The following is a 15,000-nucleotide window of genomic DNA, read 5'->3' on the forward strand; positions in this document are numbered from 1 at the left end:
AACTCCCTTTTAACAGGAAGAAACCAGCAGAACCAGGCTCTGGGAGGGGCGGGGCCATCTGCTGTGACCGGTTGGGGTGAGAGAAGGAAGACAGGATAAAGACATGCTGTGGAAGAGAGACAGAGGTTAATAATAGATATGATTCAATGCAGAGAGACAGCAAGGAGCAGACGGCTGAGTTTATTAAACTCCACCGAGACAGCGGTGATGCTAATCAGAAGGCTAGACCGTCCAATTTCACAGCCGTTTACTTCCGGCCTACCCGACCTTCTGAGGACCCGGCCCACGTAGACCGCGAAGGCCGGGTCCTCAGGAGGATGCGGCCCATGAATTTGGACACGACCATAAAGTACACTAACACTGCCCCCTGCAGGCAGAGACAGGAAGTACACTAACACTGTCCCCTGCAGGCAGAGACAGGAAGTACACTAACACTGCCCCCTGCAGGCAGAGACAGGAAGTACACTAACACCGCCGCCTCAGAATCTTATTGCTCATATAAGTGCTGATTGTGTGTTTTCGTCAGGTACAGGTGAATCCTCAGGTGGGTGTAATTCCTGTGTCTGGCCTGCAGGGGCAGAATTGCTTAGACTGTGACTGTTTGTGTTCCAGGAGATCGGCACGGGAGGAACCTGTCAGTGGAAGGTCTGCGGACTGGATCCGAGTACCACGCTGGCGCTTTACTTTGAGGTCGTCAACCAGGTATAAACACCTGACCTCTGACCTTTGATTCTGTCACCGTCACCATGAAGCTACTGAATTATTGATATCCACCAATTAAAAGAAAGTTCAGTGACCTGCAGTGATGTCATGGTACAGGATGATGTCATAGATCCTGCTGTTGAGAAAATAAGAGCTCAAGCTGACAAAATAAAAGCCCCACTGATGTTCTGATAGTAAAATGTTGGTGTTTAAAACAACAATTAGACCAGTGATCATCTGTTTGTAGTTTATTATTCGCTCTAATTATTTTAAAAGTAGTATCATTTTATTTTTGCTGTTTATCTGGACAGCTTTCAAAATGAAAACAGCAAAAGCAGCCAAACTGACACAGTCTTTCTAAGAGGATGCTCAGTCATAATAAGCAGGAAATGAGTTTGAATTTGAAGTGCACACATCAGGGCGGAGACGCTGACTTCCAGGCTCCGCCGAGTTTGTCCATCATCCTCGATCCTGCTGGGCTGCACGAGCCGCTCGTCACTCCCAGAGTCTCCGGCTGTTTATCAGCTCTGTTCACGTGCAGCGCGGCGTCCAGCTCAGAGTTCAAACGCTCAGTGTAACTGAGCCCATGGAGCAGTTTAACCTTCGTCCTGATGTGGTCAGCATAAACACACCTCTGCTGAAACGGAGCTGAAAGCGCTCGGACTGTTTGTTGCTCTGAGTGGATCAGGAAATGTTTCGTGTTGTGAGGCTGCGGGATCAGCTGAACATCAGTGTGCGGACACAACGTCATGTCAGAACTCATCCACGCTGAAGAAGAAGATGAGAAGTTTGGCCTACATTTCCCAGAGTGCACAGGTCCAGTGATGGTGATGGGGGGGTCATGGTCTTGTTAGTGTTTTGGGAGGAGATGGAGGCTGTGTTGCGGTCGTACTTGTTGTTGTTGTTGTTGTGCTGGGGCGATCGGTCGCAGGTAGATGGAGGGCGGAGCTCTGGGAGTGGGACTCCAGGAACATCCCGGCACAAGGAATGAACCTGCGGAAACTTCGGCACACCGCCGCCCTGTACCTGCTGGAGTCACAGAGAGACAGACAGGAAGTGACGTTCCTGTAGTGACATTCATTACTGCTTCAAAACTGATCGGAGCCTTCGATAAAGAAAGTCTGACTCACGTCTGCGTCATGCAGGTGATCCACGGGTTGAGCGCGGCGCTGGTCAGAACCAGCCAGGAGGAGAGGGCGGCGGTCACGGACGGACTCTGCTGACCGCTCAGCGTCTCGTACAGACACACAGAGATGTAGGGCAGCCAGCAGACCAGCAGACACACTGCCAGGAGACAGGAAACAGAGTCACATGACCTCATCAGCAGCCCCTCTATGAGTGAGCTGGCGTTTGGAGACTAGTTATCTGTGGACTAGTTAAAGAGGCGTAGGGACTAGTTGCAGATCTGTCTACCAATCTGAAGGTGGGCGGTTCGATCCCTGGCCGCTCCAGGCTGGAGACACAGGTGAACGTGGCGTGTAAAGCACTTTATCAGTGCTGTGTTAGAGCCAGTAGCCATTTACTCGCAGCGCTCTCATTCACCTTATGGCGAAAACATTAACCTGGTTTATCGGTCACTCAGACCGTCTGCAGCTGGCTGTGGTGACCTTTGACCCTGTGTTTATGACCTCAGTGTTTGTCCCTGTAATGAGAGTAATGGCAGTGAGTCACAAAGATAAACATGGACGCTGATCCTCGGCCGCTGTGACGCTGAGGTTTTATTTTAGAGGGTAAACGGCCCCGTGGTCACATGGTCCTGCTGTTTGGTTTGAGATTACGAGGACATTTTCATCTGCTCGGCTTTACGAACGGGGAAATGTTTTCTGTCGAAGGAACAAAATAATTTCATGCATCAGACTCAATCAGCAGAAATCTGATAGGCAGGATGTTCAGTCCCAGTGGAGAAACACTGGAGCTCGTATGAAATCACTGGTAATTACTGGGACTGGTGCACCAGTTAAAGAATCTAGAGGACAAGTTTCAGACTACTTACTGAAGTTTAAGAGACTGCAGAGACTTTTAGACTAGCTGGAGATTTAGAGCGTTTAACAGGAGTTGGAGATTAGTTCAAACATCTGAGCGTTACTGTCACACAGCTGTAAGTTTTAGCTGATTTGTTGTGCAGATGTTTGTGGGCTAGTTACAGAGGTTGGAAACTAGTCGTCGGACCTCTGTGTGGGGAAACTCAGAGGATGAAGTTTTCACAAAGAGTCAGTGAAGTGGAGGTGTAACCCGTGTCCCTGGAACGTCAAGGAACAGCTTGAGCTCACCTGAGGTGGTGACCATGACGATGGAGCTCCTCAGGTAGTTGTTGGCAGGGACGTAGAAACAGTGCAGCTCGTTGCACATGAAGGTTCCCCTTCTGGCCTGCTTCCTGGCCACGTACACGATGTATCCGTACAGCGAGCACATGGTGAGGATCGGCGCTACGATGCCCGCCCCCATCCACAGCAGCACAAAGTACCTGTTCTCCGGGGTGAAGCTCGGGCAGCAGAGGAACCGTGACTCGCTGTAGGCGTAGCTGCCGAAACCCAGCAGCGGCATGGTGGCGTTGGCCAGGCAGAACAGCCAAACTGCGATCAGCACCGCCCGGCTCCGCCCCGCCGTCCAGATGCTGTGGAAGCTGAGTGCAAAGCAGATCTCCGTGAACTTGTAGACGGTGGCCCAGGTGAGCGAGTGCAGGGAGGCAGTCTGCAGCAGGAGGAAGATGAAGCCGGCGCCCTGACAGACGTCGGCCTCGCTGGAGCATCTGACAGGCTGGGAGAGGCTGTTGTACGCACTGACGGGGACGGCGGAGAGTCCGAGAGCGAGGTCGCTAAGGCTAAAGCTCAGGGTGAGGCCCAGCGAGTCGGACCGCAGCTCCTTGTTCAGCAGGAGCACCAGCAGGAGGAGGAGGTTCCCACAGGTGGATGCCACGCTCGTCAGCAGCATGAGAGCGGCGTACAGCGTGCTCAAAACATCCGCCATCTTCACGTGGACTCGCAGGACAGGAACGTGCACCGCGCCAAAGTGATCCAATCACCTGCAGGCTCTCTGATCAGCTGATCGATCAGCTGTTGGTTTCTTCTGAAAGAGGAGCAGAGGACGAGCAGCTTCAGCAGGCTGTCGCAGCAGAGCCCGCCGTCACCACGGAGACTGCTGGGATTACCTGAGGCTCTGTGAGTCACACCTGAGCTGCTGTTGAGAACGCAGAGAGCCTGCGGACGTTTCCACCAAAACAAGAGCCAAGACCAGAAGAAGAGTCCACCTGAACCTGCAGCTGACCGGACCAATCGGGAGGAAGAACCATGCGTCACCTTCATCGACTGATTATCAGCACGGTCTGTGGTCTTCAGAGGTTAAAGGTCACACTGATGTTGGCTGGAGTCAGTCGGTGTGTGAATCTGATCGCAGTTCAACGAGTCTGAGCGGGGGAGGGTGGACCGCAGGGGGCGTGTCCTGTTCTCCTGCGGGTGTGTTGCCATGGCGCACCTGTTTGACACCTGCTGTGAGGATGATGAGCGCACACACACACACACACACACACACACACACACACACACACACACACACACACACACATTTACCTGCTGGCTGTAAAGTAAACAAGATGAACATCCAATATCCTGCCTGTGTGTGTGTGTGTGTGTGTGTGTGTGTGTGTGTGTGTGTGTGTGTGTGAGTCACGCAGCTTGACTCAGGTAATAACAGGTGTACAGGTGTGTAATCACCTTCACCACCTGCTGAACCTCAGACCGCTGAGGAGCTCAGGCCGGGGTTGGGTGTGAAGCAGCCAATCACAGCTCAGCTTTGTTAGAGAAAGTGACCTCTGAGTCACGTCTGAGGCAGGAAACGAGCCTCAAACACACCTGAGCAGGTGCTACGGAAATAAACAGTCCAAGAGGTCGTGACCCTGACAGCGAGGTCTCAGGGGCAGGATAAATGCTGGAGGCGGGGTTAACGTTCTATGATGTGGATACCTGATTAACCTGACCTCTGACCTCTAACTTGCCTGTTTGTGGTCACTTCCTGCAGCACAACGCGCCGATCCCTCAGGGCGGCCGCGGGGCGATCCAGTTCGTCACGCAGTACCAGCACTCGTCAGGTCAGCGACGCATCCGGGTCACCACCACCGCCAGGAAGTACGAACACACCTGCCTGCACCCCATCACTGCACACACACACCTGAATTAATCCCGCCCCTTCTCTTCCCCTCAGCTGGGCCGATGCTCAGACGCAGATTCAAAGCATCGCGGCGTCCTTTGACCAGGAGGCGGCGGCCATCCTCATGGCGAGGTTGGCAGTGTACCGGGCAGAGACGGAGGAGGGGCCGGACGTGCTCAGGTGGTTAGACAGACAGCTGATCAGACTGGTAGGTGAACACACCTGCAGAGTGAGCGCCGCGATCGATCCGAACAGGAAGCAATTTGATACCTGTGTTTGTGTTCAGTGTCAGAAGTTTGGCGATTACCACAAAGACGACCCGAACTCCTTCCGGTTCTCCGAGACCTTCTCGCTGTATCCCCAGGTGACTCCCGTAACGCTCGGCACAGACGCATCTGTGACACGCCCCGGGATGCTGACGCGTGTTTGTGTTTCAGTTCATGTTCCACCTGCGGCGTTCGCCGTTCCTGCAGGTGTTCAACAACAGTCCTGACGAGAGCTCGTATTACCGACATCACTTCAACCGGCAGGACCTGACGCAGGCGCTCATCATGATCCAGCCGGTGCTCTACGCCTACTCCTTCAACGGCCCGCCTGAGGTACCTGTACACCTGTGTGCACACAGTGCAGAGTGAGCAGCTGGATGTGCAGGTGTTTCAGAATCTGAGGTCCTCATTGTGAAACAAACTGAGTTATTGATCATTGATCGATGAACTGATCAGACTGCGTGTGTTTCTAGCCCGTCCTGTTGGACAGCAGCAGCATCCTGCCCGACCGAATCCTTCTGATGGACACGTTCTTCCAGATCCTCATCTACCACGGAGAGGTACACCCGACACCACCAATCACACCCCAGCACCTCGTGACATCACAGCTGTCTCAGCCAATCAGGGTCCAGTAATTTAATTAGGATAGAGGATTATCATTCAGATGGTTTCTTTAAACGTGATCCAGCTGTTTCATCACAGGTGTGACGCTGAGCTGAGTTCCACCTGATTTCAAACCTGAACGTGCTTCAATCAGCTGTTTGCAGTTTTACCTGCTCGTTCATATCCTCTCGTTAACTCAACGATTCACCTCACATGAGCTCAAAACACACAAATCTTTAAAGAACCACGATAATGAGCCGTGCAGGTGTACAGGTGTGTCTCACTGCGTCTCTCTGTTAGACTGTGGCTCAGTGGAGGAAGGCCGGCTATCAGGACATGCCCGAGTACGAGAACTTCAAACACCTGCTTCAGGCTCCGGTGGACGACGCCCAGGAGCTGCTGCACACGCGCTTCCCCATGCCGAGATACATCGACACGGAGCACGGCGGCAGCCAGGTGAGGGCGCAGGCACACACCTGAGAAACACATCAGCTTTATTTACATCACCTCAGATCACGAGGCGTGACATCAGCACAGCGGCAATGTGACATCATCACCAATTTCCCCTTTTTGCACCTGTGCCCACACCTGCACACACCTGCACACACCTACACACACCTACACACACCTGCACACACCTGTAGACATGATCAGCAGGTGAAAGGTTTTCTTCTTCTGCTGTTTTCAGGCTCGCTTCCTGCTCTCCAAAGTGAACCCCTCCCAGACCCACAACAACATGTACACCTGGGGGCAGGTAAGACTTTAACCTGTAATCTTTAACCTTTAAATGTGGACCAATCAGACGCTGTGTTTACACAAGTCTGCCCCCCCCCCCCCCCACCGCAGGAGTCCGGTGCTCCGATCCTGACAGACGACGTCAGCCTGCAGGTGTTCATGGACCACCTGAAGAAGCTCGCCGTCTCCAGCGCCGCCTGAGTGTGCCATCGGCTCACCTGTCCTCATCTGTTTGCTTTTTATTTGTTTTCTTGCTGCCTGTGTTTCCATGGCAACAGTCCACAAGCCCCATCAACCAATCAGCAGCAGTTGTAACCTCAGTTGTAACTGTAGAGATGCTATTGTTAATTGGCCTTTTTAAAAAAATAAAGTTGCATTTGATTGGTTGATCCTCTCAGACGGCGGCAGTGATAGTTTTCACAATAAAAGCCACTGTGTAGTTTTAGTCTGTGAAGCTTTTATTGCGAAACAACAGCAGGAAGTGGTGGCCGTCGGGAGTTTTTCCCCTATTTGGCTAAAAGGTTTTAAATTGATTTTAAAATTTTAACATGTGATTTTTTTTACATTTAGGAATGGCAAACAGGAAGTGAGGTGTTTTGTTTTTTTAGAAAGCATGTGATGTCACTGAGCGCGCGAAGCTGTCTGCTTGTGTTTGAACACTAACCGAGAACGAGCGCAGAGGTCCACCTCGCCACTGTTCTCGTCTTTCTAATAAAATCTGCAGAATTTTACAGAGTTTGTCTTTTTCTGAAACGTGACGCTCTGATGTCATCAGACGCTCTGACATCATCAGAGACGCTCTGATGTCATCAGACGCTCGCAGCACCTGTGCATGTGTGACTGAGCCCAGTGTTTTATAAAGCTCACACCCTGCAGACGGTCTGTTTGTAACTGTAATCGGCTGTAGATGATCACAGGTCGCCTCCACCTCTGCTCAGACACCATCAGTCATCCCAGCAAATGGCACCACCCCAGATTTAAAAATCCACTTCAGGGTCACACTTTTCCTTTAAAGTGTGAAAAGGAAAAGAAACCTAACAGACCCTCGAGGAGCTTCTGCTGCCAGTCGAACAGAGTCCGACTTTTACCCTGAATTAACCTGAGTGACCCGCCTTACCATCTGAGCATTCCCACTCACACAGGTAAAAACAAGCCAAGCTGTGGGGTGCTCAACATGTGCCACACCCACAGAAACAGACACCTCTGCTAAAACGCTGCAGGTGAGCAGGTGGAGTGGAGCTCAGCACTGTCTCAATGGCTGCGTCCTCCTGAGGACCCGGCCTTCACAGTCTACGTGGGCCGGGTCCTCCAAAGACCGAGAAGGCCGGAAGCGAGAGGCTGTGAGATGGGACGGTCTAGCCTTCAGATTTGAGCCACCAGTGGAGTTTAATAAACTCGGCCGTCTGCTCCTTGCTATCTAAAATATAACAGGACACTGGAGTAAATTCTCAGGCATCTCACACTTCTGTTTAATCAGTTTTCTGTTTGATGTTTATTCAGCTGTGGGGAAAAAATTGGCTGGGCCGCGCTATGAATTCTGGGATATGGTGGGCCACGAAGGACACACCCGACCCATCCTTCAAATTCTGGAAAAAGGAGGATGCATTTGTCGGCTGCATTAGGAGGAGTCTACAGCCTTCGTCATGTCGTCGTTGTTATCGGCCTCCGGAGGATGCAGCCTTGGAATTGGGACACAGCCACTGTCTGGGTCGGAGCGTCCTTTACTCAGGAGAGGAGACACAGTAGCATCCTTCTTGAAAGGAGGGGAGAGGTAAGTATAGTCAATTTGTGGTCCTCCCACCTAAACATGGGACACACACACAGAGGTCTGCTGCTGTGTTTCATAATCTGACTTCAGATCAGCGGAAAGATGAACAAATGTTTAAAATAAAATCTAAATAAAAAGACGCTGATAATTGGCATCTGTCTTGTGTCAGTGACGTAAAAGACGGATTTAGTGCAACACGACCATCAAACAGCAGCTTTCTAAAACATCGGATATGTATCGGATTCAGGACCACATACGAAAGTGACCCAGATCGGATTTGGAAATATCGGATTTGTGCTCTTCACACTGTGATATGGGTCGCAGAGGGTCACAAAAGTCGGATGTGATGCACTTTCGCCTGCAGTGTGAACGTAGCCATAGATACCAGCTAATGACCTAATAAAGAATCACTAACCACAAATGTGTGTTTCTTTTTTTTATTTAGTTTTTAAATTATCAATCACTGAAATGAATACAAATACAGGTGTGTGATGGAACCCCTGGTCTCCGTTACACACCTGCATCATCTGAGCTTGTATATGAGGAGCAGGATTTTAAACTCAGGGTTTAACAGGGAGCCTCAGTGAATCAGTAACAGTCATCCCAGCAACACTGAGGACAACTGCTTATCCAGACTCGTTACTTCCCCCAGGGAGCAACTGCATTAAAGAAAAGTAAGTCATTATATTACTTTGGTGCTACTGTGTCCATCTCTTCACGTCCACACTCCTCTACAGCTGCTCCACTATCCCCTCCCCCTGCACACCACCTAAAACCAGCTGAGCACGTACAGATAACTGAAGAGCCTGTAACTGTAATGTGATTACTGCATGGATGCAGTAATCACATTACTGAAAACAGTAATGTGATTACTGTGATGTGGTCTGTTCCAACACTGTATGAGTAATGAAATGAAATTAAATGAATGTGAAACTGAAGTCACTATTTTTTTTTAACAGGAGAATAAAATTTGGATGAAAAAGTAAAACTAATGAAACTAAATGGAAATAAAATTAGTAAAAATTAAAAGTGACACGAAAACTTTTCCAAAGGAAATTTAAATAATTTAGCAACTATGATGTCAAAGAAAACGGTAAAAAAAAAACCTGAAACAAAAATATTGCAATGAACTGTGAAAATCAATCGACTGAAACACACTGATCATTGATTAAAGCCGTTATTCCAAAGTATCCGAGTACTCCGCATCAGGCGGAAACTACCTGAACTCTGATGTCACACCAGCAGGTGGCGGTCATGCGCAGTAAAAACACACACACACACCACCGGTATCATCTGTGAAACAACTGAAAGTCAGCTGCACTTCCGGTTTGAATCCCACTGATATGATTAAATATAATGACGCCCATAAATATTTACTAGAAAAGAAATAAAGAAAACAACAACGAAACAAATGGAAAAATGTGTCATAATAAAAATGTTAAAAGAAATATAAGAAAACATGGAATGGGCTGAAACAAAGTAAAACAAAAATTATTTATAGATTAAAAGCAGAAAATATGAACCAAACTGAAGAAAAGGTAATTCTGGTGTTTTTAAATAACATCTGTAAGAATAATGCAAATAAATGTGTGTTTAACAGAGTTATTGTAGTGCCTAATTAGTTTTTATTCCGTTTAGATTTTTGTTCATAACTCAGTTTTCCGTCACTTTTAATTTTAGTTTTATTTAACCATAATAACACTGCTATTTAATGAAACCGAATATTTATTTTAGTTAATTAGAATGTGTTTTCATTTTCATATTTAGTTTTATTTAACTATAATAACCCTGCTATTTAATGATAATGAAATTTTAGTTTAGCGTGTAGCTTTTATTGTGAAGGCGCATCCGGCCCGCGCGGCCTCGCGCTGGGTAAATTGGCGGGTCGGAGTTTGTGGGAAAACAAACGGAGGAGAAGTTTTCCCGGAGTCTCGAGCTATTCTCCTTTGTTTTCATGATCTTCATCAGTCACTCATCCTCCTCCTCTTGGTCCGCTGGGCAGTGAGGCTCCCGCGACGGACAGACCGAGCCGGAGGAAGAGGAGGATGCGGAGATGAAGCTGCTGCTGTGGATCGTCGTGTTATCCCTGCGGAGCCCCGCGGGGAGCTGTGGGAGCGGTGAGTGTCCCGGGGGTCGTGGGCAGTTAGCACAGGAGCTAATGCGACAGCTTTACATCCGCCGAACTCCGCCCGAAAATTGTCAGATTTAAAGATTTTACCGCCTGTCAGGCACTCGCAGGGTCAGGCTCACCTGACGCTCCGAGGTGATGGAGCCTCGCAGTAAATCGGCCAACGCGAGTCACAGCAAGCAGCGTTTATCTGAAGCTGGTTCGCTTGTTTTCTCACGTACAGACCCCTGCTCTGACCCGAACCCGTGACAACTTCACATTTTAACCGAGTTCTTTCTGGTTTGTTGCGTTCGCGGCGATTTACCTTCAGGCTCGTGACAAACTAAAGAGGTCATGCCATGAAGTCATTTACAGCACGTGGAGCAGCTCGCAGACACATTATATCGGGCAGTTCTTAAATGGAGTTTGGTGCGGGGACTCGTAAACACAGGTCAGGGGGCAAAGTGCAGCTTTCCGGGATGATACTGAAGCCGCGGGCTTCAGGAAGCTTTTATGGTCCCCGAGTCAGGATGTGAAGCTGTCAGTCATTTTATTCAGGACACACGTCACTGCGGGTGTGTTGCAACTCACCTGTAAACATGCGCGCGCACACACACTGCACACTGAGTTGCTCAGGTTAAATCATCAGACTTCTCAGCACAGCTCTGAGGTCATGTCCTCAGGTTTCTGTAAAAAATAATCTAAACTCTTTTATTGATATCACGTCTAAATCCTGAAGTTTCAGGATCACATGAACACCTGTAGCGCCTCACCTGTTTGTGTGTCAGACTGAACCTCAGAGTTAGTCTGCTCACAGGGGCGGAGCAGTGATTAGTATTGGTTATCGGTATTTTTACTGACGCTTCGCCCAGTGCACCATTACATCATCCTTCCAGGAAGTGATGACTGCTGCCTTGTGATGTCATCAGCGCATAGAAAGGCTTTCACCTGGCTGCTCTCTGAGTGGATCTGATGTTTGATTGGGTTTCAGTCAGACTTTCAAAATAAAAGCAGCTGAACTGTTTGAGCTCCTGTATTTTCCTGAACCCTTTAAATGTTCAGATTATTGATCAGTGATCGGGGAGAGACTGAAGGAAGATAAAATAATAGATTCTCAGGCAGCTTCTGAATGAAGTTCTTATGGAGGACGTCAGTGATGATGAGGCTGTTCCAGAAAGTTCAGAGAAGTGTGTTAAGTTTGAGATGAAACACTGCTGCGTGGAAAACACACACACACACAGATCTGCTGATGAACACGTGTTAAACTTTCAGTATGACAAAACTATTCAGACTGAAGAGCTTGGGTGAATGGATCAAGCCGACTCCTCCTACTCCAGCAGGTGTGGTGTTCACAAAGCATCCGTCCAATCAGACGGTGTCTCAGGGGAACGAGGTGCGGCTGGGATGTGCGGTAGAAGGCGTGACGGAGCCGGAGATCACCTGGATGAAGGACGGCGAGAAGCTGTACAGCACAGATCAGGTGTTCCTCACGCTGGGAGAGCAGCACTGGGAGACGTCACACAGGTGCAGAACGATCAATGTTTTTCTCCTAACCTTTCGTTTGATTTCCTGAAAGTGCTTTTCAGGCTGGGGGGCGGGGCTGCCAGAGTGCTGTGATGTCATCATACTGTCAAACCACGTTTGTCTCTTCGTTTAATTGTCAGCCAGCGGCGCTCACTCCGCGGCTGCTTCCGCTGACTCAGCCGGAGGTTATTCAGTGTGAAGCTTCAGTCTCCCTTCTGAAAGAGAAGAAACACAATATTAACGTTTTTAGGCTAAACTGTAAGAAAGCAGCTGGAGTTCCACAGGGTTCTGTACTGGGTTCTCTTTAGTCCTGATGCCTCTGGACCTCCTTCAGGTGAAGCTCTACGCAGGTGATTCAGTGGTTTATGTTCAGGCTTTCACATGTGACGCGGTCACATCCATCACACCTGACGCTGAGTCGGAGTAAAACAGGAAGAGGCGAGCAGCGAGGCGGTGAGTACAGGAGTGTCAGTGAACGTGACAAAGGTGAAATAATCTACTTTTTCACCTGTTCGTGCTCCAGCAGCTGACGTCTAGCAACCAAACGTCAGTTTATACACATTTATGTTGCCTGTCTTCAGGTAAACCTGTAGTTCGTGCAGGTGATGGGTACAGCTGTGAAATCCAGCACATGTCCTGTTCCTGTCAGCCGTCACGGACCTAAACAGTGTGTGTGCAGAGGAGAAAGTTCACTTCCTCCATCTTTGATGTGTGTTTGTTAGAAACAAGCTGGAGTTGAGTCATTTACACGATGTAATGTTTCCGTCCTGGAACCGTTTTAACTCTTAGCTGTGATGTTGTGGCGAGAATGTTAAAGTGGTAAAAAACTCCATGCAGTCTGCCCGCTGCTCGCTGTTTGTGCTGTTTGATGGTTAAACAGACGTCCTGCAGTAAACACAGAGCTGCTACTTTGAACTCGATCTCCTTCCAACACCACCTCCTCCACCTGTGAAATGAAAAGCCCGCTGACATCTGGCCGAGCGCTCCTAGGTTTGATTCCAGGCTGCAGGTGTTCAGACTGAGCGCTTCCTCCTGCGTGATCTGACAGGACGCCAAAGAGGAAAAAGTGGGCATGCTGCTGAAATTCAGCACCTGGCCTGATGATGGCGCTGTGGCTGTTTCAGTGACCAAACAAAGACTCAATGGGCCTGATTGGCTTATCGTCACAGTAACACCAACCACTCCACCCTCTGGTCCAAATTTGAGGTGCAGATGTTTGAAGCAGAGCCCTCAGCTGGTGGATCAAAGCTCTGATGAACCGTGCTCTGTGCTGTTATTGGTGTTGTGGTCTGTTTCAGTGTGAAGTCGGTCCAGCAGCAGGATGCGGGTCAGTACTGGTGTGAGGTGGAGTTCCACGGCCTGACCTTCTCCTCTGAGCGAGCGTGGATTACAGTGGAAGGTGAGACCCTGAGCATGGTCGCCTCCTCCTCACGTTTCCCATCGTGCTCCAGGTTCACCTCCTCTTCTTCCTGCAGGAGTTCCTCACTTCACCCAGGAGCCTCAGGATGTGGCGATGTTCGCCGGCACGCCCTTCAACCTGACCTGTGCCGCCATCGGCCCCCCCGAGCCCGTGGAGGTGCTGTGGTGGCTGGGAGGAGTCCAGGAGGGGGAGCCCAGACCCTCACCTTCCATCCTTCACGTCCCAGGTCAGAGAAAAATGACATCCAGGTGCATCATGGGAAAGGTCCTCAAGTATCAACCAGCCTGTGGGAGGAGCTACAGTGCGCCATTTAAGTTCAGAAAACGTTATTAGTGAAATGATGAAACACACACAGCTGTTTGATAAATGAGTCAGACACAGCTTTATGACCCCATTATTCAGCAGTTAACGACACACACACACTCACACACTCTCTCACACACACACACACTCTCACACACACACACACACACACTCACACACTCTCACACACACACACACACACACTCACACACACTCACACACACTCACACACTCTCACACACACACACACACACACACACACACACACTCACACACACTCACACACACACTCACACTCGCGAGCTGGATTTAATCCACAGGTCGGTTTAACCAGATCACGCCGTGTTTCTCCAGATTAAAGTTCCCACAGCCTCAGCTGAGTCATACCGAAAATATCTCTGATATTCAGAGTGTGGGGGGGGAGGGGGGGGTGTTTGCAGTGGGAGAAACGTCATCAGCTGACCTCTTCAGTTTGTAAACAGCACACGTGCAGTGACTCAGGCTGCGTCCACACCGGCCCGGATAGATGTGAAAATGGCGTTTTTGTCTGAAAGCGCTCCGCGTCCACACTCTGTCATTTTCACAGAGTTGTGCGTCCACATTGAAACGGTCGAGAACGCTGACGTTCCAGTCCTGCGCACGCGGGAAACGCAAGAAGAGTCGACCTGCCTCATTTCTGTCTGCGGCTTATTTACTGTGCGGCTCTTTGAAGCGTCGGCAGAATGTGGAGGAAAAGCAGCGAGTTTGTTAAACGGACTCACAACGAGGCGGAGTCGTTGCTGCGAGTAACACAAAAGTACAAAGTTGCAAAAGCGAGTGAGAGTTAAAGAATGTGAAGAACAGACTGATGTTGATCTTTAACAGGCTGTCAGAACAGCTGCTGTGTAACGCCATCTTACTTTAATTGGTCACATGACTGCATCACATGACTAACGTGTCATTGTTTCCAAAAAGTCTCAGTTTTCCACACTGTGACACGAAAGCACCGTTTTCAAAACGCTGCGTTGTCCTTGAGCGAAAACGGCGTCTCAGTGTGGACAGGAAATGATGCGTTTTCAAACGAAAACGTGTTAGTGTGGACGTAGCCTGATACTCGCACCACTGACTCACGATAGGCTGGGACAGACCTTCCCAAAGTGTGGAGCCCGCCCCCTAGGGGGGCGCAGAGCCATTGCAGGGGGGGCGTGGCATGAAAAGGGAAAAAAACAAAACGCTTGGACACTGCGAGCACGGCGCCCACAGAAACGCAAAGCAGGAGATGAAGCTGAATATGTTTCCAAACCAACTTCATTCTGAGACTAGAAAATATGGTGAAGCAAATCTTCCCTTTGGCTTCACCTGCACAGGTGCAGAGGTAGGTCTCCCTGCAGGATTGGTTTTCCCTGTGTCAGGAGCAGCGCTGGGCTGTTTAAATCACGGACAAACAGGA

At 49.6% G+C, this 15,000-nt stretch overlaps 3 protein-coding genes across 7 annotated transcripts in view; 2 read left to right on the forward strand and 1 right to left on the reverse strand.

Annotated features, from left to right (window-relative positions):
• Positions 1–7,180, forward strand: part of sec23a (Sec23 homolog A, coat complex II component) — a 13,631-nt gene extending 6,451 nt beyond the window's left edge. For both annotated transcript variants that reach the window (XM_085142465.1, XM_085142466.1), the window contains exons 12-20: positions 613–702; positions 4,717–4,823; positions 4,900–5,053; positions 5,132–5,209; positions 5,283–5,444; positions 5,585–5,671; positions 6,015–6,170; positions 6,403–6,468; positions 6,561–7,180. In XM_085142465.1, the coding sequence (XP_084998591.1) occupies positions 613–702; positions 4,717–4,823; positions 4,900–5,053; positions 5,132–5,209; positions 5,283–5,444; positions 5,585–5,671; positions 6,015–6,170; positions 6,403–6,468; positions 6,561–6,650 (990 nt within the window). In that variant the 3' untranslated portion in view covers positions 6,651–7,180. The remainder of the gene's footprint in view (positions 1–612; positions 703–4,716; positions 4,824–4,899; positions 5,054–5,131; positions 5,210–5,282; positions 5,445–5,584; positions 5,672–6,014; positions 6,171–6,402; positions 6,469–6,560) is intronic.
• Positions 943–4,720, reverse strand: LOC146495540 (adenosine receptor A3). The gene is made up of 3 exons (XM_085142481.1): positions 2,973–4,720; positions 1,833–1,986; positions 943–1,731 (listed from the first exon to the last, which is right to left on the reverse strand). Exons 1-3 carry the CDS (start codon positions 3,667–3,669, stop codon positions 1,542–1,544), a joined length of 1,041 nt encoding a protein of 346 aa, XP_084998607.1. The 5' UTR covers positions 3,670–4,720; the 3' UTR covers positions 943–1,541.
• Positions 7,181–10,106: 2,926 nt separating the features above from the next.
• The window catches only part of tyro3 (TYRO3 protein tyrosine kinase), a 13,815-nt gene continuing 8,921 nt past the window's right edge, over positions 10,107–15,000 (forward strand). For 2 of the 4 annotated variants that reach the window (XR_014871042.1, XM_085142461.1), the window contains exons 1-4: positions 10,107–10,334; positions 11,662–11,848; positions 13,147–13,247; positions 13,324–13,494. Coding sequence is in view for 3 of the 4 variants with exons in the window: in XM_085142461.1 (XP_084998587.1) it covers positions 10,271–10,334; positions 11,662–11,848; positions 13,147–13,247; positions 13,324–13,494 (523 nt within the window). In the remaining variant the exon portion in view is untranslated. Of the gene's footprint in view, positions 10,335–11,596; positions 11,849–13,146; positions 13,248–13,323; positions 13,495–15,000 lie in introns of all 4 variants that reach the window. The other 2 variants (XM_085142462.1, XM_085142464.1) reach the window with 2 other exon arrangements.

The sequence above is a fragment of the Neolamprologus multifasciatus genome, chromosome 19, assembly GCF_963576455.1.
Source record: "Neolamprologus multifasciatus chromosome 19, fNeoMul1.2, whole genome shotgun sequence".
Lineage (NCBI taxonomy): Eukaryota > Metazoa > Chordata > Actinopteri > Cichliformes > Cichlidae > Neolamprologus > Neolamprologus multifasciatus.

Coding starts and splice junctions, on each gene's coding strand:
- LOC146495540 (XM_085142481.1), bottom strand. CDS start 3,669: ATGGCGGATGTTTTGAGCACGCTGTACGCCGCTCTCATGCTGCTGACG. Junction 1,987..2,972: donor CGTCATGGTCACCACCTCAG/GTGAGCTCAAGC, acceptor GTCTCCTGGCAG/TGTGTCTGCTGGTCTGCTGG. Junction 1,732..1,832: donor ATCACCTGCATGACGCAGAC/GTGAGTCAGACT, acceptor CTGTGACTCCAG/CAGGTACAGGGCGGCGGTGT.